Source organism: Malaclemys terrapin, chromosome 23, assembly GCF_027887155.1.
Source record: "Malaclemys terrapin pileata isolate rMalTer1 chromosome 23, rMalTer1.hap1, whole genome shotgun sequence".
Taxonomy (NCBI): Eukaryota; Metazoa; Chordata; order Testudines; family Emydidae; genus Malaclemys; species Malaclemys terrapin.
Genome location: NC_071527.1, coordinates 14,171,118 through 14,198,224, shown reverse-complemented (window position 1 = coordinate 14,198,224; position 27,107 = coordinate 14,171,118). Strand labels below are relative to the sequence as shown.

Sequence of the window (27,107 nt, the reverse complement as noted above, 5' to 3'; positions counted from 1 at the left end):
CCGACCCCTCCTGACTCCTCACGCTGCTCCCTCTCTGTTTCCCTTACAGTGGAGGAGTTCCTAGCCAAAGCCAAAGAAGACTTCCTCAAGAAATGGGAGAACCCCTCCCAGGTACTGTGCCCCCAACCCAGATCACCCCTCACCCCCTCAATCAAGGCCCCTGCAGCCCCAGGCTGATTACTCTGCAATCACCCCCTGGATTTCTTTCCCCATCACTGAGCCACCTTGCCACACTGCCTCCGCTGAGGGTCTGGGGTTATTTTTGCTCCTGGAGGGCAGGACTGAGTGGACCATGTTCCTCTTCCCCCTCCTCCCCCCCACAGTCTGCCCTCTGGTAACTGGAGGGCCAAGAAATCTGTAGGTTCAACTCCTCTCTGCTGGGGGGTGCGGGTGGGGGATACTAGCCATGTGGGACTTTTTGTGATCCAGCCTGTCTCCCCCTCCCCCATCCTCCTCCCAAGGCCCCAGCGTGGTCGTCCGGCCCAGCTCCAGATTGGCTCTTGGGGGATTGTGTTAACAGGGACTCTGTTCAAAGGACCTCCATTTGCTGCCTGCACTTGAGCACAGTACCCCAGTTTGTACGTGCCGGAAAAGCTTTTGGGGTCAGCCCTGGGTCTGTCCCCATTGGAAATCCCGCCTGGGGTGGTTCTGCAGCACTGTCACTTTGCTAGTCCTCCCGCACACCCTGTGTCATTAACTCCATGGCACACATGGGGAAACTGAGGCCCAGAGGGGAAAGAGACTTGGTCAAAGGTATAGGAAGTTGGTGGCAGAGTAGGAAGAGATCTTTTGACTCCCAGTCTCCTACCCTCTGACCACTACACTTCACTCCCCCTCCGCACAGACCGAGGGCCAGAACCCAGGAGTCCTGACTCCCATCCCCTCCCCCACCTCTAAGCCACCAACCCCCACTGAATGGAGCTGGGCGGGTCGCCTGTCTGGAACTGGATTTTGGTTCTGCCCAAGGAGCAGGGATTCCCTTGTCTGTGTCTCATTCAAAATGTAGCGGTTTCCTTTGGCGCCCTCTCGTGGTGAAATCTGACATGTACTTCATATCAGTGTTCTCAAGAACACTGTGCTGTGCTAGGGGTGCTGTGCTGTGCTAGGGGGTGCGGTGCTAGGGGGTGCTGTGCTGCAGAGAGTGGGGGGTTCAGTTAGAGGCACTCTCCTGTCACAGTCAGTGCTGGCCCTGGAGGGGCTGCCTTTCTGGTGAGCTATAAAAACCGAAGCTCTGACCCCCTCATGGTCATTAAAGACCCGTCCAGTCTTGCAGTGCAAATACTACTATCCCGGGCAGGTTCCTTCCTGATGCCCCCAGGACCCATCTGGCCCCACATCAGGTTTGTTTTTCCCCTTCCAGAACACGGCCAGTTTGGATCAGTTTGATCGAATCAAGACCCTGGGCACGGGCTTCTTTGGGAGGGTGATGCTGGTGAAACACAAAGAGACCGGGAATCACTATGCCATGAAGATCATGGATAAAAAGAAGGTGAGGTGCCGGGGGCTGCTGCGGAGATCTGCCCTGGGACCGTGGAATCCCCAGTGCGGGGGAGGGATTTGGGGCTGAACCCTGCGTGGGGATGCAGGAGAGGGGAGTGTGTGGGAGGTGCAGAGGGTGCTGCGCCAGCAGAGGAAGATTTGATGTTGCGATTTCCTTTTCTCTCCCAGGTAGTGAAGCTCAAACAAATTGAGCACCCATTAAATAATAAACGGATACTCCAGGCGATCACATTTCCATTACTGGTAAAGCTGGAGTATTCCTTCAAGGTAGGTGTCCTTTGCTTGCCAGCCAGCCCAGCCCTGCGCTGTGTGTCTCCCCCCTCCAGCCCCCCCCGACTCCCACAATCCCCTCGATTAGTTTCCTATTTAAAACCAAAGCTGTGCTGAAGGGGTCGAAGGGTACAGTCTGCGTCTCTTGTATCCCGAGAACAAACATTCCTGGCGTGACGTCTGGGATCAGGTTTGGGACTAAGAAAAATCAGATTGGATCATTCCCCTTTTTCAGGCTCTTCTGTTCTGGTTTTGAACAGTGATACTCCTAAAAACCTGGTCAGTTTTGCTTTTATTTCTAGTCAGTTTCAGTTTCCAGTTCCCTTGTGCTGGCCCTCCGGCATGAGCTCTGGCTTGCGGGGGAATCTCAGAGGAAGTCCTAACTTCACGCACAATTGGCTTTGTGGAGACTTTGAAACCATCACAACGGAGTTTCTGTGAAAGCTAAAATTCAGGCCCCGGCGATGGGGCTTGGACCCTCTTCTCTGAACCTGTGAGCTACACCCTGTGTGTAGGGGGGAGAGCAAAGATAGTTGTGCCTTCGAGCTCCACAGCCCCCCCTGTGGCTGGCATGAATAAAGAGGGGCTGGCTCTGAAGGGAGACCTGTCTCCTGTCTGTCAGCCTGAGGTTAGTGGGTTGTAGCGACGAAGAGTTGTCAGCTCAGAGGAGGCTGAAGGATAAATCGCAGCCCCTGCGGGAGCCTGGAGGCCAGGGTGATGGGCGTGTTAGTGACAGGCAGTGCTGGCAGTGTCGTTTTCTTGGGGCCCCTCATCGTTCTCGGGTTAAATAGTTTTGATCTCTGGCCCCTTGTCTGCAGAATCTGCTACAATAGAAATATCACCACTGCTCCTTGCCGTGTAGCTCTCGGGTGACACAGTAGCAGTGGGGCCAGTGGCTGCTGTTACACAGGCTGTCTCGCTAAGCCAGTCAATTCTCCTACGACAGCGTAAAATAAATCCCTCGCAGCTGAATCCACAGGTGTAAATGTGGGAGAACTTTGTTGAAATCAATGTGACTGCTCTGGATTTACCGCACTGAGCTAGGAATCTGGCCTGGTACGTGCTGACTGGGCCCCATCAAGGTACCACTAGGGTTTTGGGGCCTGTTTAGTTGGTAGAGGGTCAGGAAGGCCCATGTCACGCAGACCAGAACTGCCTGAACAGGGAGACCAAGGATGGGCTGAACTGCCAAGGCTGAGCTCCCTTCGTCCCCTTAGAGACAGCAGGGTTAGAATCATAGAATCATAGAATATCAGAGTTGGAAGGGACCTCAAGAGGTCATCTAGTCCAACCCCCTGCTCAAAGCAGGACCAATTCCCAGCTAAATCATCCCAGCCAGGGCTTTGTCAAGCCGGGCCTTAAAAACCTCCAAGGAAGGAGACTCCACCACCTCCCTAGGTAACGCATTCCAGTGTTTCACCACCCTCCTAGTGAAATAGTTTTTCCTGATATCCAACCTGGACCTCCCCCACTGCAACTTGAGACCATTGCTCCTTGTTCTGTCATCTGCCACCACTGAGAACAGCCGAGCTCCATCCTCTTTGGAACCCCCCTTCAGGTAGTTGAAGGCTGCTATCAAATCCCCCCTCATTCTTCTCTTCTGGAGACTAAACAATCCCAGTTCTCTCAGCCTCTCCTCATAAGTCATGTGCTCCAGACCCCTAATCATTTTTGTTGCCCTCCGCTGGACTCTTTCCAATTTTTCCACATCCTTCTTGTAGTGTGGGGACCAAAACTGGACACAGTATTCCAGATGAGGCCTCACCAATGTCGAATAAAGGGGAACGATCACGTTCCTCGATCTGCTGGCAATGCCCCTACTTATACAGCCCAAAATGCCGTTAGCCTTCTTGGCAACAAGAGCACACTGTTGACTCATATCCAGCTTCTCGTCCACTGTGACCCCTAGGTCCTTTTCAGCAGAACTGCTACCTAGCCATTCGGTCCCTAGTCTGTAGCAGTGCATGGGATTCTTCCGTCCTAAGTGCAGGACTCTGCACTTGTCCTTGTTGAACCTCATCAGGTTTTTTTCTGCCCAATCCTCTAATTTGTCTAGGTCCCTCTGTATCCGATCCCTACCCTCTAGTGTATCTACCACGCCTCCTAGTTTAGTGTCATCTGCAAACTTGCTGAGAGTGCAGTCCACACCATCCTCCAGATCATTAATAAAGATATTAAACAAAACCGGCCCCAGGACCGACCCTTGGGGCACTCCACTTGAAACCGGCTGCCAACTAGACATGGAGCCATTGATCACTACCCGTTGAGCCCGACGATCTAGCCAGCTTTCTATCCACCTTAGAGTCCATTCATCCAGCCCATACTTCTTTAACTTGGTGGCAAGAATACTGTGGGAGACAGTATCAAAAGCTTTGCTAAAGTCAAGAAATAACACATCCACTGCTTTCCCCTCATCCACAGAGCCAGTTATCTCATCATAGAAGGCAATTAGGTTAGTCAGGCACGACTTCCCCTTCGTGAATCCATGCTGACTGTTCCTGATCACTTTCCTCTCCTCTAAATGTTTCATAATTGATTCCTTGAGGACCTGCTCCATGATTTTTCCAGGGACTGAGGTGAGGCTGACTGGCCTGTAGTTCCCCGGATCCTCCTTCTTCCCTTTTTTAAAGATGGGCACTACATTAGCCTTTTTCCAGTCATCTGGGACCTCCCCCGATCGCCATGAGTTTTCAAAAATAATGGCTAATGGCTCTGCAATCTCACCCGCCAACTCCTTTAGCACCCTCGGATGCAGCGCATCCGGCCCCATGGACTTGTGCACGTCCAGTTTTTCTAAATAGTCCCGAACCACTTCTTTCTCCACAGAGGGTTGGTCACCTTCTCCCCATGCTGTACTGCCCAGTGCAGCAATCTGGGAGCTGACCTTGTGCGTGAAGACAGAGGCAAAAAAATCATTGAGTACATTAGCTTTTTCCACATCCTCGGTCACTAGGTTGCCTCCTTCATTCAGTAAGGGGCCCACACTTTCCTTGATTTTCTTCTTGTTGCTAACATACCTGAAGAAACCCTTCTTGTTACTCTTAACATCTCTTGCTAACTGCAACTCCAAGTGTGATTTGGCCTTCCTGATTTCACTCCTGCACGCCTGAGCAATATTTTTATACTCCTCCCTGGTCATTTGTCCAATCTTCCACTCCTTATAAGCCTCTTTTTTGCGTTTAAGATCAGCAAGGATTTCACTGTTTAGCCAAGCTGGTCGCCTGCCATATTTACTATTCTTTCTACACATCGGGATGGTTTGTTCCTGCAACCTCAATAAGGATTCTTTAAAATACAGCCAGCTCTCCTGGACCCCTTTGCCCTTCATGTTATTCTCCCAGGGGATCCTGCCCATCTGTTCCCTGAGGGAGTCAAAGTCTGCTTTTCTGAAGTCCAGGGTCCGTATTCTGCTGCTCTCCTTTCTTCCTTGTGTCAGGATCCTGAACTCGACCATCTCATGGTCACTGCCTCCCAGGTTCCCATCCACTTTTGCTTCCCCTACTAGTTCTTCCCTGTTTGTGAGCAGCAGGTCAAGAAAAGCTTTGCCCCTAGTTGGTTCCTCCAGCACTTGCACCAGGAAATTGTCCCCTACACTTTCCAAAAATTTCCTGGATTGCCTGTGCACCGCTGTATTGCTCTCCCAGCAGATATCAGGGTGATTAAAGTCTCCCATGAGAACCAGGGCCTGTGATCTAGCAACTTCTGCTAGTTGCCAGAAGAAAGCCTCGTCCACCTCATCCCCCTGGTCTGGTGGTCTATAGCAGACTCCAACCACGACATCACCCTTGTTGCTCACACTTCTCAACTTTATCCAGAGACTCTCAGGTTTTTCTGCAGTATCATACCGGAGCTCTGAGCAGTCATACTCCTCTCTTACATACAACGCAACTCCCCCACCTTTTCTGCCCTGCCTGTCCTTCCTGAACAGTTTATATCCATCCATGACAGTACTCCAGTCATGTGAGTTATCCCACCAAGTCTCTGTTATTCCAATCACATCATAGTTCCCTGACTGTGCCAGGACTTCCAGTTCTCCCTGCTTGTTTCCCAGGCTTCTTGCATTTGTGTATAGGCACTTAAGATAACTCAACGATCGTCCCTCTTTCTCAGCATGAGACAGGAGTCCTCCCCTGTTGCGCTCTCCTGCTTGTGCTTCCTCCCAGGATCCCATTTCCCCACTTACCTCAGGGCTTTGGTCTCCTTCCCCCGGTGAACCTAGTTTAAAGCCCTCCTCACTAGGTTAGCCAGCCTGCTGGCGAAGATGCTCTTCCCTCTCTTCGTTAGGTGGAGCCCGTCTCTGCCTAGCACTCCTTCTTCTTGGAACACCATCCCATGGTCGAAGAATCCAAAGCCTTCTCTCCGACACCACCTGCGTAGCCATTCGTTGACTTCCACGATTCGACGGTCTCTACCCCGGCCTTTTCCTTGCACAGGGAGGATGGACGAGAACACCACTTGCGCCTCAAACTCCTTTATCCTTCTTCCCAGAGCCACGTAGTCTGCAGTGATCCGCTCAAGGTCATTCTTGGCAGTATCATTGGTGCCCACGTGGAGAAGCAGGAAGGGGTAGCGATCCGAGGGCTTGATGAGTCTCGGCAGTCTCTCCGTCACATCGTGTATCCTAGCTCCTGGCAAGCAGCAGACCTCTCGGTTTTCCCGGTCAGGGCGGCAGATAGATGACTCAGTCCCCCTGAGGAGGGAGTCCCCGACCACCACCACCCTCCTCCTCCTTTTGGGAGTGGTGGTCGTGGAACCCCCATCCCTAGGACAGTGCATCTTTTGCCTTCCAATCGGTGGAGTCTCCTTCTGCTCCCTTCCCTCAGATGGGCCATCTAGTCCACTCTCCGCATTAGCACCTGTAGAGAGAACATGGAAACGATTCCTCACCTGTATCTCCATTGCTGGTGCATGGACGCTCCTCTTTCTTCTTCTGGAGGTCACATGCTGCCAAACCTCCTCACAATCCTTCTGTCCCTGCTGCGCCTGCTCTGAATCTTCAGAACATTGTGGCCGTAGAAGCATCTCCTGACGTCTGTCCAGGAAATCTTCATTTTCCCTTATGCAACGCAGAGTTGATACTTGTTTCTCCAGCCCTCGAACCTTGTCCTCCAATATGGAGACCAGCTTGCACTTTGTGCAGACAAAGTCGCTTCTGTCCTGCGGAAGAAAGACAAACATGGCACAACCTGTGCAGGTTACAACAGCTGATCGCTCACCTTCCATATCTCCGTCCTCTTAGGAGCTTCCTCAACTGTTGCAGGAACGACTCGGAGAAACCTGCAGATGAAAGCCTCAGTGCGCTCTCCCTAGGCGAACTCCCAGGCAAACTCCCGCTGTTAGCCTCTGCTGTTCGCCGCTCAGCTGGTTCGCTGCTGACTGCCCTTATATACCAGTCAGGCCCACTCAAGGCCCAGCTGGAACAAAGCACTCCCAATTCACACTTTTCAAACAAACAAGCAAGCAATCAAGCACACGGTCAAACTGACCAACTGTCCCAGCAGCAGACACTCAGATACTCACCAACACAGCCCCCCTAATGCAGCACTTAGCGTACCTCCTCTCGGACAGCTCCCAGGCAAACTCCCGCTGTTAGCCTCTGCTGTTCGCCGCTCAGCTGGTTCGCTGCTGACTGCCCTTATATACCAGTCAGGCCCACTCAAGGCCCAGCTGGAACAAAGCACTCCCAATTCACACTTTTCAAACAAACAAGCAAGCAATCAAGCACACGGTCAAACTGACCAACTGTCCCAGCAGCAGACACTCAGATACTCACCAACACAGCCCCCCTAATGCAGCACTTAGCGTACCTCCTCTCGGACAGCTCCCAGGCAAACTCCCGCTGTTAGCCTCTGCTGTTCGCCGCTCAGCTGGTTCGCTGCTGACTGCCCTTATATACCAGTCAGGCCCACTCAAGGCCCAGCTGGAACAAAGCACTCCCAATTCACACTTTTCAAACAAACAAGCAAGCAATCAAGCACACGGTCAAACTGACCAACTGTCCCAGCAGCAGACACTCAGATACTCACCAACACAGCCCCCCTAATGCAGCACTTAGCGTACCTCCTCTCGGACAGCTCCCAGGCAAACTCCCGCTGTTAGCCTCTGCTGTTCGCCGCTCAGCTGGTTCGCTGCTGACTGCCCTTATATACCAGTCAGGCCCACTCAAGGCCCAGCTGGAACAAAGCACTCCCAATTCACACTTTTCAAACAAACAAGCAAGCAATCAAGCACACGGTCAAACTGACCAACTGTCCCAGCAGCAGACACTCAGATACTCACCAACACAGCCCCCCTAATGCAGCACTTAGCGTACCTCCTCTCGGACAGCTCCCAGGCAAACTCCCGCTGTTAGCCTCTGCTGTTCGCCGCTCAGCTGGTTCGCTGCTGACTGCCCTTATATACCAGTCAGGCCCACTCAAGGCCCAGCTGGAACAAAGCACTCCCAATTCACACTTTTCAAACAAACAAGCAAGCAATCAAGCACACGGTCAAACTGACCAACTGTCCCAGCAGCAGACACTCAGATACTCACCAACACAGCCCCCCTAATGCAGCACTTAGCGTACCTCCTCTCGGACAGCTCCCAGGCAAACTCCCGCTGTTAGCCTCTGCTGTTCGCCGCTCAGCTGGTTCGCTGCTGACTGCCCTTATATACCAGTCAGGCCCACTCAAGGCCCAGCTGGAACAAAGCACTCCCAATTCACACTTTTCAAACAAACAAGCAAGCAATCAAGCACACGGTCAAACTGACCAACTGTCCCAGCAGCAGACACTCAGATACTCACCAACACAGCCCCCCTAATGCAGCACTTAGCGTACCTCCTCTCGGACAGCTCCCAGGCAAACTCCCGCTGTTAGCCTCTGCTGTTCGCCGCTCAGCTGGTTCGCTGCTGACTGCCCTTATATACCAGTCAGGCCCACTCAAGGCCCAGCTGGAACAAAGCACTCCCAATTCACACTTTTCAAACAAACAAGCAAGCAATCAAGCACACGGTCAAACTGACCAACTGTCCCAGCAGCAGACACTCAGATACTCACCAACACAGCCCCCCTAATGCAGCACTTAGCGTACCTCCTCTCGGACAGCTCCCAGGCAAACTCCCGCTGTTAGCCTCTGCTGTTCGCCGCTCAGCTGGTTCGCTGCTGACTGCCCTTATATACCAGTCAGGCCCACTCAAGGCCCAGCTGGAACAAAGCACTCCCAATTCACACTTTTCAAACAAACAAGCAAGCAATCAAGCACACGGTCAAACTGACCAACTGTCCCAGCAGCAGACACTCAGATACTCACCAACACAGCCCCCCTAATGCAGCACTTAGCGTACCTCCTCTCGGACAGCTCCCAGGCAAACTCCCGCTGTTAGCCTCTGCTGTTCGCCGCTCAGCTGGTTCGCTGCTGACTGCCCTTATATACCAGTCAGGCCCACTCAAGGCCCAGCTGGAACAAAGCACTCCCAATTCACACTTTTCAAACAAACAAGCAAGCAATCAAGCACACGGTCAAACTGACCAACTGTCCCAGCAGCAGACACTCAGATACTCACCAACACAGCCCCCCTAATGCAGCACTTAGCGTACCTCCTCTCGGACAGCTCCCAGGCAAACTCCCGCTGTTAGCCTCTGCTGTTCGCCGCTCAGCTGGTTCGCTGCTGACTGCCCTTATATACCAGTCAGGCCCACTCAAGGCCCAGCTGGAACAAAGCACTCCCAATTCACACTTTTCAAACAAACAAGCAAGCAATCAAGCACACGGTCAAACTGACCAACTGTCCCAGCAGCAGACACTCAGATACTCACCAACACAGCCCCCCTAATGCAGCACTTAGCGTACCTCCTCTCGGACAGCTCCCAGGCAAACTCCCGCTGTTAGCCTCTGCTGTTCGCCGCTCAGCTGGTTCGCTGCTGACTGCCCTTATATACCAGTCAGGCCCACTCAAGGCCCAGCTGGAACAAAGCACTCCCAATTCACACTTTTCAAACAAACAAGCAAGCAATCAAGCACACGGTCAAACTGACCAACTGTCCCAGCAGCAGACACTCAGATACTCACCAACACAGCCCCCCTAATGCAGCACTTAGCGTACCTCCTCTCGGACAGCTCCCAGGCAAACTCCCGCTGTTAGCCTCTGCTGTTCGCCGCTCAGCTGGTTCGCTGCTGACTGCCCTTATATACCAGTCAGGCCCACTCAAGGCCCAGCTGGAACAAAGCACTCCCAATTCACACTTTTCAAACAAACAAGCAAGCAATCAAGCACACGGTCAAACTGACCAACTGTCCCAGCAGCAGACACTCAGATACTCACCAACACAGCCCCCCTAATGCAGCACTTAGCGTACCTCCTCTCGGACAGCTCCCAGGCAAACTCCCGCTGTTAGCCTCTGCTGTTCGCCGCTCAGCTGGTTCGCTGCTGACTGCCCTTATATACCAGTCAGGCCCACTCAAGGCCCAGCTGGAACAAAGCACTCCCAATTCACACTTTTCAAACAAACAAGCAAGCAATCAAGCACACGGTCAAACTGACCAACTGTCCCAGCAGCAGACACTCAGATACTCACCAACACAGCCCCCCTAATGCAGCACTTAGCGTACCTCCTCTCGGACAGCTCCCAGGCAAACTCCCGCTGTTAGCCTCTGCTGTTCGCCGCTCAGCTGGTTCGCTGCTGACTGCCCTTATATACCAGTCAGGCCCACTCAAGGCCCAGCTGGAACAAAGCACTCCCAATTCACACTTTTCAAACAAACAAGCAAGCAATCAAGCACACGGTCAAACTGACCAACTGTCCCAGCAGCAGACACTCAGATACTCACCAACACAGCCCCCCTAATGCAGCACTTAGCGTACCTCCTCTCGGACAGCTCCCAGGCAAACTCCCGCTGTTAGCCTCTGCTGTTCGCCGCTCAGCTGGTTCGCTGCTGACTGCCCTTATATACCAGTCAGGCCCACTCAAGGCCCAGCTGGAACAAAGCACTCCCAATTCACACTTTTCAAACAAACAAGCAAGCAATCAAGCACACGGTCAAACTGACCAACTGTCCCAGCAGCAGACACTCAGATACTCACCAACACAGCCCCCCTAATGCAGCACTTAGCGTACCTCCTCTCGGACAGCTCCCAGGCAAACTCCCGCTGTTAGCCTCTGCTGTTCGCCGCTCAGCTGGTTCGCTGCTGACTGCCCTTATATACCAGTCAGGCCCACTCAAGGCCCAGCTGGAACAAAGCACTCCCAATTCACACTTTTCAAACAAACAAGCAAGCAATCAAGCACACGGTCAAACTGACCAACTGTCCCAGCAGCAGACACTCAGATACTCACCAACACAGCCCCCCTAATGCAGCACTTAGCGTACCTCCTCTCGGACAGCTCCCAGGCAAACTCCCGCTGTTAGCCTCTGCTGTTCGCCGCTCAGCTGGTTCGCTGCTGACTGCCCTTATATACCAGTCAGGCCCACTCAAGGCCCAGCTGGAACAAAGCACTCCCAATTCACACTTTTCAAACAAACAAGCAAGCAATCAAGCACACGGTCAAACTGACCAACTGTCCCAGCAGCAGACACTCAGATACTCACCAACACAGCCCCCCTAATGCAGCACTTAGCGTACCTCCTCTCGGACAGCTCCCAGGCAAACTCCCGCTGTTAGCCTCTGCTGTTCGCCGCTCAGCTGGTTCGCTGCTGACTGCCCTTATATACCAGTCAGGCCCACTCAAGGCCCAGCTGGAACAAAGCACTCCCAATTCACACTTTTCAAACAAACAAGCAAGCAATCAAGCACACGGTCAAACTGACCAACTGTCCCAGCAGCAGACACTCAGATACTCACCAACACAGCCCCCCTAATGCAGCACTTAGCGTACCTCCTCTCGGACAGCTCCCAGGCAAACTCCCGCTGTTAGCCTCTGCTGTTCGCCGCTCAGCTGGTTCGCTGCTGACTGCCCTTATATACCAGTCAGGCCCACTCAAGGCCCAGCTGGAACAAAGCACTCCCAATTCACACTTTTCAAACAAACAAGCAAGCAATCAAGCACACGGTCAAACTGACCAACTGTCCCAGCAGCAGACACTCAGATACTCACCAACACAGCCCCCCTAATGCAGCACTTAGCGTACCTCCTCTCGGACAGCTCCCAGGCAAACTCCCGCTGTTAGCCTCTGCTGTTCGCCGCTCAGCTGGTTCGCTGCTGACTGCCCTTATATACCAGTCAGGCCCACTCAAGGCCCAGCTGGAACAAAGCACTCCCAATTCACACTTTTCAAACAAACAAGCAAGCAATCAAGCACACGGTCAAACTGACCAACTGTCCCAGCAGCAGACACTCAGATACTCACCAACACAGCCCCCCTAATGCAGCACTTAGCGTACCTCCTCTCGGACAGCTCCCAGGCAAACTCCCGCTGTTAGCCTCTGCTGTTCGCCGCTCAGCTGGTTCGCTGCTGACTGCCCTTATATACCAGTCAGGCCCACTCAAGGCCCAGCTGGAACAAAGCACTCCCAATTCACACTTTTCAAACAAACAAGCAAGCAATCAAGCACACGGTCAAACTGACCAACTGTCCCAGCAGCAGACACTCAGATACTCACCAACACAGCCCCCCTAATGCAGCACTTAGCGTACCTCCTCTCGGACAGCTCCCAGGCAAACTCCCGCTGTTAGCCTCTGCTGTTCGCCGCTCAGCTGGTTCGCTGCTGACTGCCCTTATATACCAGTCAGGCCCACTCAAGGCCCAGCTGGAACAAAGCACTCCCAATTCACACTTTTCAAACAAACAAGCAAGCAATCAAGCACACGGTCAAACTGACCAACTGTCCCAGCAGCAGACACTCAGATACTCACCAACACAGCCCCCCTAATGCAGCACTTAGCGTACCTCCTCTCGGACAGCTCCCAGGCAAACTCCCGCTGTTAGCCTCTGCTGTTCGCCGCTCAGCTGGTTCGCTGCTGACTGCCCTTATATACCAGTCAGGCCCACTCAAGGCCCAGCTGGAACAAAGCACTCCCAATTCACACTTTTCAAACAAACAAGCAAGCAATCAAGCACACGGTCAAACTGACCAACTGTCCCAGCAGCAGACACTCAGATACTCACCAACACAGCCCCCCTAATGCAGCACTTAGCGTACCTCCTCTCGGACAGCTCCCAGGCAAACTCCCGCTGTTAGCCTCTGCTGTTCGCCGCTCAGCTGGTTCGCTGCTGACTGCCCTTATATACCAGTCAGGCCCACTCAAGGCCCAGCTGGAACAAAGCACTCCCAATTCACACTTTTCAAACAAACAAGCAAGCAATCAAGCACACGGTCAAACTGACCAACTGTCCCAGCAGCAGACACTCAGATACTCACCAACACAGCCCCCCTAATGCAGCACTTAGCGTACCTCCTCTCGGACAGCTCCCAGGCAAACTCCCGCTGTTAGCCTCTGCTGTTCGCCGCTCAGCTGGTTCGCTGCTGACTGCCCTTATATACCAGTCAGGCCCACTCAAGGCCCAGCTGGAACAAAGCACTCCCAATTCACACTTTTCAAACAAACAAGCAAGCAATCAAGCACACGGTCAAACTGACCAACTGTCCCAGCAGCAGACACTCAGATACTCACCAACACAGCCCCCCTAATGCAGCACTTAGCGTACCTCCTCTCGGACAGCTCCCAGGCAAACTCCCGCTGTTAGCCTCTGCTGTTCGCCGCTCAGCTGGTTCGCTGCTGACTGCCCTTATATACCAGTCAGGCCCACTCAAGGCCCAGCTGGAACAAAGCACTCCCAATTCACACTTTTCAAACAAACAAGCAAGCAATCAAGCACACGGTCAAACTGACCAACTGTCCCAGCAGCAGACACTCAGATACTCACCAACACAGCCCCCCTAATGCAGCACTTAGCGTACCTCCTCTCGGACAGCTCCCAGGCAAACTCCCGCTGTTAGCCTCTGCTGTTCGCCGCTCAGCTGGTTCGCTGCTGACTGCCCTTATATACCAGTCAGGCCCACTCAAGGCCCAGCTGGAACAAAGCACTCCCAATTCACACTTTTCAAACAAACAAGCAAGCAATCAAGCACACGGTCAAACTGACCAACTGTCCCAGCAGCAGACACTCAGATACTCACCAACACAGCCCCCCTAATGCAGCACTTAGCGTACCTCCTCTCGGACAGCTCCCAGGCAAACTCCCGCTGTTAGCCTCTGCTGTTCGCCGCTCAGCTGGTTCGCTGCTGACTGCCCTTATATACCAGTCAGGCCCACTCAAGGCCCAGCTGGAACAAAGCACTCCCAATTCACACTTTTCAAACAAACAAGCAAGCAATCAAGCACACGGTCAAACTGACCAACTGTCCCAGCAGCAGACACTCAGATACTCACCAACACAGCCCCCCTAATGCAGCACTTAGCGTACCTCCTCTCGGACAGCTCCCAGGCAAACTCCCGCTGTTAGCCTCTGCTGTTCGCCGCTCAGCTGGTTCGCTGCTGACTGCCCTTATATACCAGTCAGGCCCACTCAAGGCCCAGCTGGAACAAAGCACTCCCAATTCACACTTTTCAAACAAACAAGCAAGCAATCAAGCACACGGTCAAACTGACCAACTGTCCCAGCAGCAGACACTCAGATACTCACCAACACAGCCCCCCTAATGCAGCACTTAGCGTACCTCCTCTCGGACAGCTCCCAGGCAAACTCCCGCTGTTAGCCTCTGCTGTTCGCCGCTCAGCTGGTTCGCTGCTGACTGCCCTTATATACCAGTCAGGCCCACTCAAGGCCCAGCTGGAACAAAGCACTCCCAATTCACACTTTTCAAACAAACAAGCAAGCAATCAAGCACACGGTCAAACTGACCAACTGTCCCAGCAGCAGACACTCAGATACTCACCAACACAGCCCCCCTAATGCAGCACTTAGCGTACCTCCTCTCGGACAGCTCCCAGGCAAACTCCCGCTGTTAGCCTCTGCTGTTCGCCGCTCAGCTGGTTCGCTGCTGACTGCCCTTATATACCAGTCAGGCCCACTCAAGGCCCAGCTGGAACAAAGCACTCCCAATTCACACTTTTCAAACAAACAAGCAAGCAATCAAGCACACGGTCAAACTGACCAACTGTCCCAGCAGCAGACACTCAGATACTCACCAACACAGCCCCCCTAATGCAGCACTTAGCGTACCTCCTCTCGGACAGCTCCCAGGCAAACTCCCGCTGTTAGCCTCTGCTGTTCGCCGCTCAGCTGGTTCGCTGCTGACTGCCCTTATATACCAGTCAGGCCCACTCAAGGCCCAGCTGGAACAAAGCACTCCCAATTCACACTTTTCAAACAAACAAGCAAGCAATCAAGCACACGGTCAAACTGACCAACTGTCCCAGCAGCAGACACTCAGATACTCACCAACACAGCCCCCCTAATGCAGCACTTAGCGTACCTCCTCTCGGACAGCTCCCAGGCAAACTCCCGCTGTTAGCCTCTGCTGTTCGCCGCTCAGCTGGTTCGCTGCTGACTGCCCTTATATACCAGTCAGGCCCACTCAAGGCCCAGCTGGAACAAAGCACTCCCAATTCACACTTTTCAAACAAACAAGCAAGCAATCAAGCACACGGTCAAACTGACCAACTGTCCCAGCAGCAGACACTCAGATACTCACCAACACAGCCCCCCTAATGCAGCACTTAGCGTACCTCCTCTCGGACAGCTCCCAGGCAAACTCCCGCTGTTAGCCTCTGCTGTTCGCCGCTCAGCTGGTTCGCTGCTGACTGCCCTTATATACCAGTCAGGCCCACTCAAGGCCCAGCTGGAACAAAGCACTCCCAATTCACACTTTTCAAACAAACAAGCAAGCAATCAAGCACACGGTCAAACTGACCAACTGTCCCAGCAGCAGACACTCAGATACTCACCAACACAGCCCCCCTAATGCAGCACTTAGCGTACCTCCTCTCGGACAGCTCCCAGGCAAACTCCCGCTGTTAGCCTCTGCTGTTCGCCGCTCAGCTGGTTCGCTGCTGACTGCCCTTATATACCAGTCAGGCCCACTCAAGGCCCAGCTGGAACAAAGCACTCCCAATTCACACTTTTCAAACAAACAAGCAAGCAATCAAGCACACGGTCAAACTGACCAACTGTCCCAGCAGCAGACACTCAGATACTCACCAACACAGCCCCCCTAATGCAGCACTTAGCGTACCTCCTCTCGGACAGCTCCCAGGCAAACTCCCGCTGTTAGCCTCTGCTGTTCGCCGCTCAGCTGGTTCGCTGCTGACTGCCCTTATATACCAGTCAGGCCCACTCAAGGCCCAGCTGGAACAAAGCACTCCCAATTCACACTTTTCAAACAAACAAGCAAGCAATCAAGCACACGGTCAAACTGACCAACTGTCCCAGCAGCAGACACTCAGATACTCACCAACACAGCCCCCCTAATGCAGCACTTAGCGTACCTCCTCTCGGACAGCTCCCAGGCAAACTCCCGCTGTTAGCCTCTGCTGTTCGCCGCTCAGCTGGTTCGCTGCTGACTGCCCTTATATACCAGTCAGGCCCACTCAAGGCCCAGCTGGAACAAAGCACTCCCAATTCACACTTTTCAAACAAACAAGCAAGCAATCAAGCACACGGTCAAACTGACCAACTGTCCCAGCAGCAGACACTCAGATACTCACCAACACAGCCCCCCTAATGCAGCACTTAGCGTACCTCCTCTCGGACAGCTCCCAGGCAAACTCCCGCTGTTAGCCTCTGCTGTTCGCCGCTCAGCTGGTTCGCTGCTGACTGCCCTTATATACCAGTCAGGCCCACTCAAGGCCCAGCTGGAACAAAGCACTCCCAATTCACACTTTTCAAACAAACAAGCAAGCAATCAAGCACACGGTCAAACTGACCAACTGTCCCAGCAGCAGACACTCAGATACTCACCAACACAGCCCCCCTAATGCAGCACTTAGCGTACCTCCTCTCGGACAGCTCCCAGGCAAACTCCCGCTGTTAGCCTCTGCTGTTCGCCGCTCAGCTGGTTCGCTGCTGACTGCCCTTATATACCAGTCAGGCCCACTCAAGGCCCAGCTGGAACAAAGCACTCCCAATTCACACTTTTCAAACAAACAAGCAAGCAATCAAGCACACGGTCAAACTGACCAACTGTCCCAGCAGCAGACACTCAGATACTCACCAACACAGCCCCCCTAATGCAGCACTTAGCGTACCTCCTCTCGGACAGCTCCCAGGCAAACTCCCGCTGTTAGCCTCTGCTGTTCGCCGCTCAGCTGGTTCGCTGCTGACTGCCCTTATATACCAGTCAGGCCCACTCAAGGCCCAGCTGGAACAAAGCACTCCCAATTCACACTTTTCAAACAAACAAGCAAGCAATCAAGCACACGGTCAAACTGACCAACTGTCCCAGCAGCAGACACTCAGATACTCACCAACACAGCCCCCCTAATGCAGCACTTAGCGTACCTCCTCTCGGACAGCTCCCAGGCAAACTCCCGCTGTTAGCCTCTGCTGTTCGCCGCTCAGCTGGTTCGCTGCTGACTGCCCTTATATACCAGTCAGGCCCACTCAAGGCCCAGCTGGAACAAAGCACTCCCAATTCACACTTTTCAAACAAACAAGCAAGCAATCAAGCACACGGTCAAACTGACCAACTGTCCCAGCAGCAGACACTCAGATACTCACCAACACAGCCCCCCTAATGCAGCACTTAGCGTACCTCCTCTCGGACAGCTCCCAGGCAAACTCCCGCTGTTAGCCTCTGCTGTTCGCCGCTCAGCTGGTTCGCTGCTGACTGCCCTTATATACCAGTCAGGCCCACTCAAGGCCCAGCTGGAACAAAGCACTCCCAATTCACACTTTTCAAACAAACAAGCAAGCAATCAAGCACACGGTCAAACTGACCAACTGTCCCAGCAGCAGACACTCAGATACTCACCAACACAGCCCCCCTAATGCAGCACTTAGCGTACCTCCTCTCGGACAGCTCCCAGGCAAACTCCCGCTGTTAGCCTCTGCTGTTCGCCGCTCAGCTGGTTCGCTGCTGACTGCCCTTATATACCAGTCAGGCCCACTCAAGGCCCAGCTGGAACAAAGCACTCCCAATTCACACTTTTCAAACAAACAAGCAAGCAATCAAGCACACGGTCAAACTGACCAACTGTCCCAGCAGCAGACACTCAGATACTCACCAACACAGCCCCCCTAATGCAGCACTTAGCGTACCTCCTCTCGGACAGCTCCCAGGCAAACTCCCGCTGTTAGCCTCTGCTGTTCGCCGCTCAGCTGGTTCGCTGCTGACTGCCCTTATATACCAGTCAGGCCCACTCAAGGCCCAGCTGGAACAAAGCACTCCCAATTCACACTTTTCAAACAAACAAGCAAGCAATCAAGCACACGGTCAAACTGACCAACTGTCCCAGCAGCAGACACTCAGATACTCACCAACACAGCCCCCCTAATGCAGCACTTAGCGTACCTCCTCTCGGACAGCTCCCAGGCAAACTCCCGCTGTTAGCCTCTGCTGTTCGCCGCTCAGCTGGTTCGCTGCTGACTGCCCTTATATACCAGTCAGGCCCACTCAAGGCCCAGCTGGAACAAAGCACTCCCAATTCACACTTTTCAAACAAACAAGCAAGCAATCAAGCACACGGTCAAACTGACCAACTGTCCCAGCAGCAGACACTCAGATACTCACCAACACAGCCCCCCTAATGCAGCACTTAGCGTACCTCCTCTCGGACAGCTCCCAGGCAAACTCCCGCTGTTAGCCTCTGCTGTTCGCCGCTCAGCTGGTTCGCTGCTGACTGCCCTTATATACCAGTCAGGCCCACTCAAGGCCCAGCTGGAACAAAGCACTCCCAATTCACACTTTTCAAACAAACAAGCAAGCAATCAAGCACACGGTCAAACTGACCAACTGTCCCAGCAGCAGACACTCAGATACTCACCAACACAGCCCCCCTAATGCAGCACTTAGCGTACCTCCTCTCGGACAGCTCCCAGGCAAACTCCCGCTGTTAGCCTCTGCTGTTCGCCGCTCAGCTGGTTCGCTGCTGACTGCCCTTATATACCAGTCAGGCCCACTCAAGGCCCAGCTGGAACAAAGCACTCCCAATTCACACTTTTCAAACAAACAAGCAAGCAATCAAGCACACGGTCAAACTGACCAACTGTCCCAGCAGCAGACACTCAGATACTCACCAACACAGCCCCCCTAATGCAGCACTTAGCGTACCTCCTCTCGGACAGCTCCCAGGCAAACTCCCGCTGTTAGCCTCTGCTGTTCGCCGCTCAGCTGGTTCGCTGCTGACTGCCCTTATATACCAGTCAGGCCCACTCAAGGCCCAGCTGGAACAAAGCACTCCCAATTCACACTTTTCAAACAAACAAGCAAGCAATCAAGCACACGGTCAAACTGACCAACTGTCCCAGCAGCAGACACTCAGATACTCACCAACACAGCCCCCCTAATGCAGCACTTAGCGTACCTCCTCTCGGACAGCTCCCAGGCAAACTCCCGCTGTTAGCCTCTGCTGTTCGCCGCTCAGCTGGTTCGCTGCTGACTGCCCTTATATACCAGTCAGGCCCACTCAAGGCCCAGCTGGAACAAAGCACTCCCAATTCACACTTTTCAAACAAACAAGCAAGCAATCAAGCACACGGTCAAACTGACCAACTGTCCCAGCAGCAGACACTCAGATACTCACCAACACAGCCCCCCTAATGCAGCACTTAGCGTACCTCCTCTCGGACAGCTCCCAGGCAAACTCCCGCTGTTAGCCTCTGCTGTTCGCCGCTCAGCTGGTTCGCTGCTGACTGCCCTTATATACCAGTCAGGCCCACTCAAGGCCCAGCTGGAACAAAGCACTCCCAATTCACACTTTTCAAACAAACAAGCAAGCAATCAAGCACACGGTCAAACTGACCAACTGTCCCAGCAGCAGACACTCAGATACTCACCAACACAGCCCCCCTAATGCAGCACTTAGCGTACCTCCTCTCGGACAGCTCCCAGGCAAACTCCCGCTGTTAGCCTCTGCTGTTCGCCGCTCAGCTGGTTCGCTGCTGACTGCCCTTATATACCAGTCAGGCCCACTCAAGGCCCAGCTGGAACAAAGCACTCCCAATTCACACTTTTCAAACAAACAAGCAAGCAATCAAGCACACGGTCAAACTGACCAACTGTCCCAGCAGCAGACACTCAGATACTCACCAACACAGCCCCCCTAATGCAGCACTTAGCGTACCTCCTCTCGGACAGCTCCCAGGCAAACTCCCGCTGTTAGCCTCTGCTGTTCGCCGCTCAGCTGGTTCGCTGCTGACTGCCCTTATATACCAGTCAGGCCCACTCAAGGCCCAGCTGGAACAAAGCACTCCCAATTCACACTTTTCAAACAAACAAGCAAGCAATCAAGCACACGGTCAAACTGACCAACTGTCCCAGCAGCAGACACTCAGATACTCACCAACACAGCCCCCCTAATGCAGCACTTAGCGTACCTCCTCTCGGACAGCTCCCAGGCAAACTCCCGCTGTTAGCCTCTGCTGTTCGCCGCTCAGCTGGTTCGCTGCTGACTGCCCTTATATACCAGTCAGGCCCACTCAAGGCCCAGCTGGAACAAAGCACTCCCAATTCACACTTTTCAAACAAACAAGCAAGCAATCAAGCACACGGTCAAACTGACCAACTGTCCCAGCAGCAGACACTCAGATACTCACCAACACAGCCCCCCTAATGCAGCACTTAGCGTACCTCCTCTCGGACAGCTCCCAGGCAAACTCCCGCTGTTAGCCTCTGCTGTTCGCCGCTCAGCTGGTTCGCTGCTGACTGGTTCAGGCTTCATTCCCCTTCCGCTCTAGGGCACCCACCTTTACCCTGCTCCTGGGGCTCAAGGGGTAACCCTCTTAATTTAGGCACCTAGTCTCACCCTTCTGTGGGCTCAGGGCGTCACCTCACACTCTGCGGGTTTGCAGGGTCTTTTCCCAGTGAAAGAGCCTCACACAGAAATATCCTTAACCTCTGTTTATTAACAGTTACTGTCACGGACTCACAGATCGTGCCCACTCTTGGTCCCGTGCAGTCCCTGGGGGAATCCCCTTCAGTGTGACAGCCCTTCTCAGGGGTCCAGTCTCTTTTGGGGGTTAAGCCCCTCTGCCTCCTGGAACTGCACCTCTCTGAGCCTTAGCACACCTGCTTCTCACCGTGGGCCGCTTGAGGGAGTCCACTTGCTCTGGACCCCCAGGACCTCCACTCCCAGAGGGAATAATGCAACCCAATTCTCTAGACCAGAGCCACTCTCAGCCAGCGTAAAACAGGAGGCTTTATTGAGCATCTCAACACAGCTCAGGAAACTCTCAGGGCCCTCGGGCCTGCCCTCCCTCAGCACAGCACATCCAAGTCTCGCCTGCATCCAGGTGGGCTCTGCTTGCTCTCCCTCTCCAGCCCAGAGCCCCCTGCTTCCCATCTGGGCATCTAATACCACGTCCCCCAAGTCCCGCCTCTGTCATTTGTCTTCTGTCCTGGTAAACAGGGTCCCCTGGGCGTCCTCTCCTCTCAGCTGTCCTCTGGCTGGAACCACCTGTTCAAGTCACTGGGGTCCTCTCTTCACAGCCCATTGTCTTCCCACTGGCCAGAACCAGCTGTGACTCCCGAGCTGGGTCTCCTGGTCACCAGGTCACCAGTCGCTGAGGTATCCATTCTCCAGGCCATAGGCTGGGGTTCCAAGTTCTGTCGCTGGTCCTCTGTAACAACAAACTCCCTCTCCCACCACCTCGTTAAACCAGTAACACTCAGGGAAACTGAGTCCCACCCCCTCTACATGCAAACCATTGAAAACCCAAGAAACCCCCCCACTTCGTCACAGTTACCAGAACAGAATACACACGCTACTCATACAATCCCCATCGCTCCCAATAAGGCAGACGAACATTCCCTGCTGGCCAGTCAGGATCAGCTTGTCCTGGGACTCCAGGTTCTGCATGGTGTCATTGGCAGGGTGTTGAGATCTGGCAGCGCTGATGCTGGGCTGTGTCCTGGAGTTGGTTCCCCAGAACTTCCTTTTGAACCCAGTTTATATAGTGAAACTTGAGTCCTGCTTAGCTCTACCTTAACCAATCATTTTACTGAAGTGTTACAAAATAATTCTCTGACCAATCCTATCGTAGTGTGAAACAATTCTTTACCCAGTCGTACACCACCACCTTCGCTGATGTACACCTGGCAAAATTAGTTATGTACCAGAAACTATCAAAGAAGCCGACAGATAAACAATAGAGAAGTGGGGACCAGCAAGGGAAAACAATCAAGATGTAGAGATTTCACAGCCACACTGCTGCTAAGTGATTCCTGGTGATGCTGAGCACTGTGAGGACAGGAGCCTTCTTACCAGCCCGGTATTCCATTGTTCTGATATAATTTAGATGGAATGTGAGGATGTGACTTTCTGCTTCTTGGCTCCTGCTCTCCTAATCTGGCTGCAGAAAAAGGCCTCTGACCGTACAGCATGGGGCGCTCAGCCCATGCCCCGCCTGGACCCTCTCTCCAGGGCTAGCTGGAAATTCACCCTGGGCTCGAGGGCAGGGGCAGTGGTCTCCGCTGGCGCGTGCGCGGGTGCTTCGTGCTCATGTTCTCACCACCGAGCCGGGTAGGGTCTCACTAGCGGAATGGCTTTGTTGGGCTCAGCGGAGTTACTTCGGAGGTTGCTCTTTGACATTGCAGGCGTGGGGGAGGATGAAGCCAGCCTGGTCAATTTCTCACTCTGCTTTTGAGAAGTTTCACTTCCTGCTTCTGGTCCTTTGGGGTGTCCGACCGGGCGGCAGGTTGGACGTCGCAGCTGGAAATCCCTCTTGGGCCTGCCCGTCCCTGCCCCTAGACCAGATGTGTGGGGAGGGGTTGGATTTTCTAGGGCTCTAGCACTAAATACTCCAAGCAAATAAAGCTCGCGCCCTCTCATTAGTGAGCCTATTCCCCAGCCGCGTCTGTGCAGCAACTCCCACTGCAGGTGTGTGCCTGGGATCTTCGGCACCACAGCGCAGTCCCTCTGGCCCTTGAGCTAAAGGAGTAACAGCAGCAGCTGGCGGCAGTAGTAGGCTGTTCTCTCCCAGACAGCGGGTGCACTGCATTTAGTGCTATGGCAAAGCCCGGCCACTGCATCAGGGTCCCTGGAAACGTGTGGGGTTAGCGCCCGGAAAGGGATGGGGCTAATAAAGGAGCAGGGGTGTGGGGAGCAGTTTCCTCCTGGTGTCGCAGGCGCTGCTGGGTGGCCCCCTTGCACTCCGTTGCTGCTGCATTTCCTTCTAGGATAACTCCAATCTGTATATGGTAATGGAATACATCCCGGGAGGGGACATGTTCTCCCACCTACGGCGGATCGGGAGGTTCAGGTGAGCGTTGCCATGGGAGCCGATGTTGGGGACAGTGTCGCTAACGGTTAGAGCTGGGTGGCTGTTTGACTCCTGGGTTGTATCCCTGGCTCAGGAAGGACAGTGGGATCTAGCACGTAGAGGAGAGGGACTGGGAGTCGGGACTCCTGGGTCCTATTGCTGCCTCTGCCATTCACTCCTTGTGGGAAGGGGGGAAAATCACTCTGTGCCTCAGTTTCCACAGCTGTGAATTTGGGATTTAGTTCAGTAGAGAACTAGACCTTCTATCCACTAGCAGCGTCTGCAGCGATGCTGGCTTTGATCCTCATCCTGGAGGGCGTGACCTGATCCCCAGCTGGGCTGGTCAGGAAGGGATTCCCCATGGGGAGGGCTGCTGAGGTCTTCTGCCAGCACTACCCACAGTCAGTGGCAGGGATGCCAGGGCTAGATGGAGTCAGGCTGGAAGGAGCTGGGGGTCCATGGGTGTGTGTGTTGGGGCTAGGGGGGAGATGCTGGTCTTGGAGGGGCTTGCTCTGGGTTGCCAGGCTGGATGCAGTCAGGGGTCTAGCAGTGGGGGTGGGATGTGCGTGCTAGGGCTAGTGGTCTGGCTTGGGCAGATAGGGCTACCAGGCCTAGAAGGGTTGGGGCATCTTGCCTGGGGATCCATAAGGAAGGTGAAGGTGGAGGCAGCAGGGGGCCAACGGTGCTGGGCTGGCTGAGAGGGGGCGGATCTGGCCCGGGATGCCCACGTTCTCCTCCCACCTCATTGCAGTGAACCTCACGCCCGGTTCTACGCTGCTCAGATCATCCTGACCTTTGAGTATCTGCACTCGCTGGATGTCATCTACCGAAACCTGAAGCCAGAGAATATCCTGATAGACGAGCAGGGCTACATCAAGGTGATGCTGCTGCCTCTCCCTCACTCCTTCCCTTCCCCATCCCAGCACTGGCTCCTGGCTCCCTGCAGTGATCTCCTCCGTGCCCAGGTCTCTCTCTGCTGCCCTCCCCTTCCCAAAGCCAAGACACCCCAACACGGCCAGAATACATCAATCCCCTCCTCTCCTCCCCTCCCTCCCCTCCTCCTCCTGCTGTCACAGCTTCTGGGCTGATCTAGCTTCTCCCCTCTCTGTGTTTTGGCTCCAGGTGACGGATTTTGGTTTTGCCAAGCGGGTGAGAGACCGAACCTGGACTCTGTGTGGGACCCCGGAATACCTGGCCCCCGAGATCATCCTCAGCAAGGTGAGCTGGGGAGGGCCTGTCCGCTGCCTGATCTCTAGCTGATCCCTGGCCACCAGGTGGTTCCTCCCGCCCCCAAACGTTCGGTGTGTGACCCTGGCCTGCTTTCCCCGGGCAGGGTTATAACAAGGCTGTGGACTGGTGGGCCCTCGGCGTCCTCATCTACGAGATGGCAGCTGGTTACCCCCCATTCTTCGCAAACCAGCCCATTCGGATCTATGAGAAAATCGTCTCTGGCAAGGTATTTGGGCTGGGGGAGGGGACACTTGTGTGATTTTGGGGGGAGGGGGAAAGGGGGTTCGCCAGGTAAAGGGGGGTGTCAAGTCTCAGCATCCAATCAGAGAGATGCTCACACGCTGCGCCGCCAACATGCTCATTCCCTCCCATGCTCCCCCAGTCCCCAACACGTGGGCATCCTCCCTGTCATGTTCCCCATTCCCCCTGCACCCCAACACATAGGCCCTCCCTTGCCACGTACCCCTGTTCTCCAACACATGGACTCCATCCCCCATCCCACCACCATTGTGCTCCCTGTAACTCTCATGGGGACTCCTGGAACAGGTGTCTTTGGTTTTCTTATACACTGTTTTGAATTGCAAAACCCTCCACAACCCTGTTACGTTCCTTAAACCCGCTAGTCATCTCCAGGCACTGGTACAGCACTCATCGCCATAGTAACCAAGAGCCCATAATATTCCTCTGCCCACCCCAGCGCCTTTTCGCCAAGGATCTCCAAGCACTCGTGTCGGACACGGTCAGCTTTAAAGCTAGTGGGGAACTTAACAGACCTGGGTTCTGTTCCCGGTTCTCCTACCAGCCTGCTGAGTGACCGTGGGCAAGTCACGTCTCCCCGTGCCTCAGTTTCCCCTTATGTAAAATGAGGATACTGATGCGGCAGCCCTGCTTTGAGATCTGTGGAGGAAAAATGCTCAATAAGAGCTGGGGGGTGGGGGCTGCTGCTAAATAAGCATTTCAGCTCCTGTGTCAGTTCTCAGTAGCCCCCCCACCCCTCTTGTCCACTCATTGTCCTGGAGTGGTTTTAAAGGGCTTGTTATTTATTATTAGGTGTTTTACGATAGTGCCTACAAGCCCAAGTCATGGGTCAGGACCCCATTGTGCTAGGTGATGTACATATTAGGTGTATTATGGTAGTGTCTCAGCGCCCAGGCATAGCCCAGGACCGCCCCCCCCTTGCTAGGGGCTGTACATTATTAGGTCTATCTGTGAATCTAGCCACGAGGGCAGGGCAGGTAAAAGCCAGACCTCTGTCTCTCCTCCCCACCCCAGGTCCGGTTCCCAGGTCATTTCAGCTTGGAGCTGAAGGACCTGCTCCGGAACCTGCTGCAGGTGGACCTCACTAGACGCTTTGGCAACCTCAGGAACGGGGTCAATGACATCAAACACCACAAGTGGTTTGCTACTATTGACTGGATCGCCATCTACCAGAGGAAGGTAGGAGGGCGAGGGCGGCGGGCAGAGGAGAGCCTGGATAACTTCCACATGCATGTAGCCTCCATCAGCAGGAATTGAACCTGGCATCATCAGTGCCCAGGCCTCTAGGAGTGCATTGGTTACTGAGACTCTGTAGCAGGGTGTTGTGGCTGGGTCCCACCACTAGGGGGAGATATTATGCTCACCCAGCATTGGTTTAAAGTAGGGAGCCCTCAGTCACCTGTTTGTAACATGGTGCCAAAAGCATGGTCCTGTCCCCACCCCCTGAGGATAACAGCCTACTACTGCTGCTGCCAGCTAATGGCGTTATTCCTCTAGCACAGATGGGAGAGGGCTGTGCTGAAGGTTCTGATTAAAACCTTACTGATGATGCAACTGGGGGCACTTACAGGGATCCAAGGGGCTCATGACCCCCTGCCCTTCCCTGATTGCAAAGTGAGAGGAGGGGGTGAGATAAAGGGGGCTTGAGGAGGCACTGATTCTGCATCCCTCACCTGGTTGTTAAGGGGCCCAATCCTATATCCCTTAAGGAGGGTGCTGGGGACCCTGATCCTGGGCTCCCAAGCGGGGTCTCGGGCTCCCCCTTCCATGATTGCAAAGTGTGAGGGTTTCTGGCTGGATTTGGGGGGGGGGGGTAGCTGATCCTTGCCTGCCTTGTTACAAAGTTGGGGCCCGATCGTGCGCCCCTAGCAGACCCAGAAGTGGGGGTGGATATACAAATGTTGATTCGTTACCTTGTCCCCAACCTCCCCCTCCCCTCCCTTTGCAGGTGGAAGCTCCCTTTATACCAAAGTGCAAAGGCCCCGGCGACACGAGTAACTTTGACGACTACGAGGAAGAGGAGATCCGGGTCTCGGTCACTGAGGAGTGCGTCAGGGAGTTTGATGAGTTCTAGGGCCAGTGGCCCTCCCCCCAAAATCCCCCTTTCCCACAAAGAAGCTTGAAACTCCCATCTAGAGGGTGGGGATATCATCTGCCCCGCCCCAGGAAACACGTCTGTGTCCTCCGACAAAACCCATTTCACTAGAAATAGAAAACAACCCTCCCTCCCAGCCCCCACTTCCTCTTTAACAGTGTGCTTTCTTGTAAATATATTTGAAACAATTACCAATAAAGTTTTGTTTAAGAAATAAAATCAGACTGGCGTGTGGGCTGCTCGGCTCTAGGGGACGGTTGTTGTTGCTGTGATGAGCCGGGAGCTGTTCCTCTCCCCGGAGGCCCAAGGAGTTCAGGGATGTGGCGGGGGGTGGGCGGCTGCCATTAGTGGTACCTGAACTTGCCTGGAGTTGGAAGCCCAAAGGGACGAGTGTCCGCATTTAAATGGGGAGGT

The 27,107-nt window shown here is 54.0% G+C and overlaps 1 protein-coding gene across 1 annotated transcript; it reads left to right on the top strand.

Annotated features, from left to right (window-relative positions):
* LOC128827965 (cAMP-dependent protein kinase catalytic subunit alpha-like) lies at window positions 1-26,812 on the top strand. The gene is made up of 9 exons (XM_054012208.1): window positions 1-111; window positions 1,361-1,489; window positions 1,669-1,767; window positions 23,028-23,110; window positions 23,862-23,988; window positions 24,233-24,328; window positions 24,444-24,566; window positions 25,613-25,777; window positions 26,547-26,812. Exons 2-9 carry the CDS (start codon window positions 1,427-1,429, stop codon window positions 26,670-26,672), a joined length of 882 nt encoding a protein of 293 aa, XP_053868183.1. The 5' UTR covers window positions 1-111; window positions 1,361-1,426; the 3' UTR covers window positions 26,673-26,812.
* The last annotated feature ends 295 nt before the right edge of the window (window positions 26,813-27,107 follow it).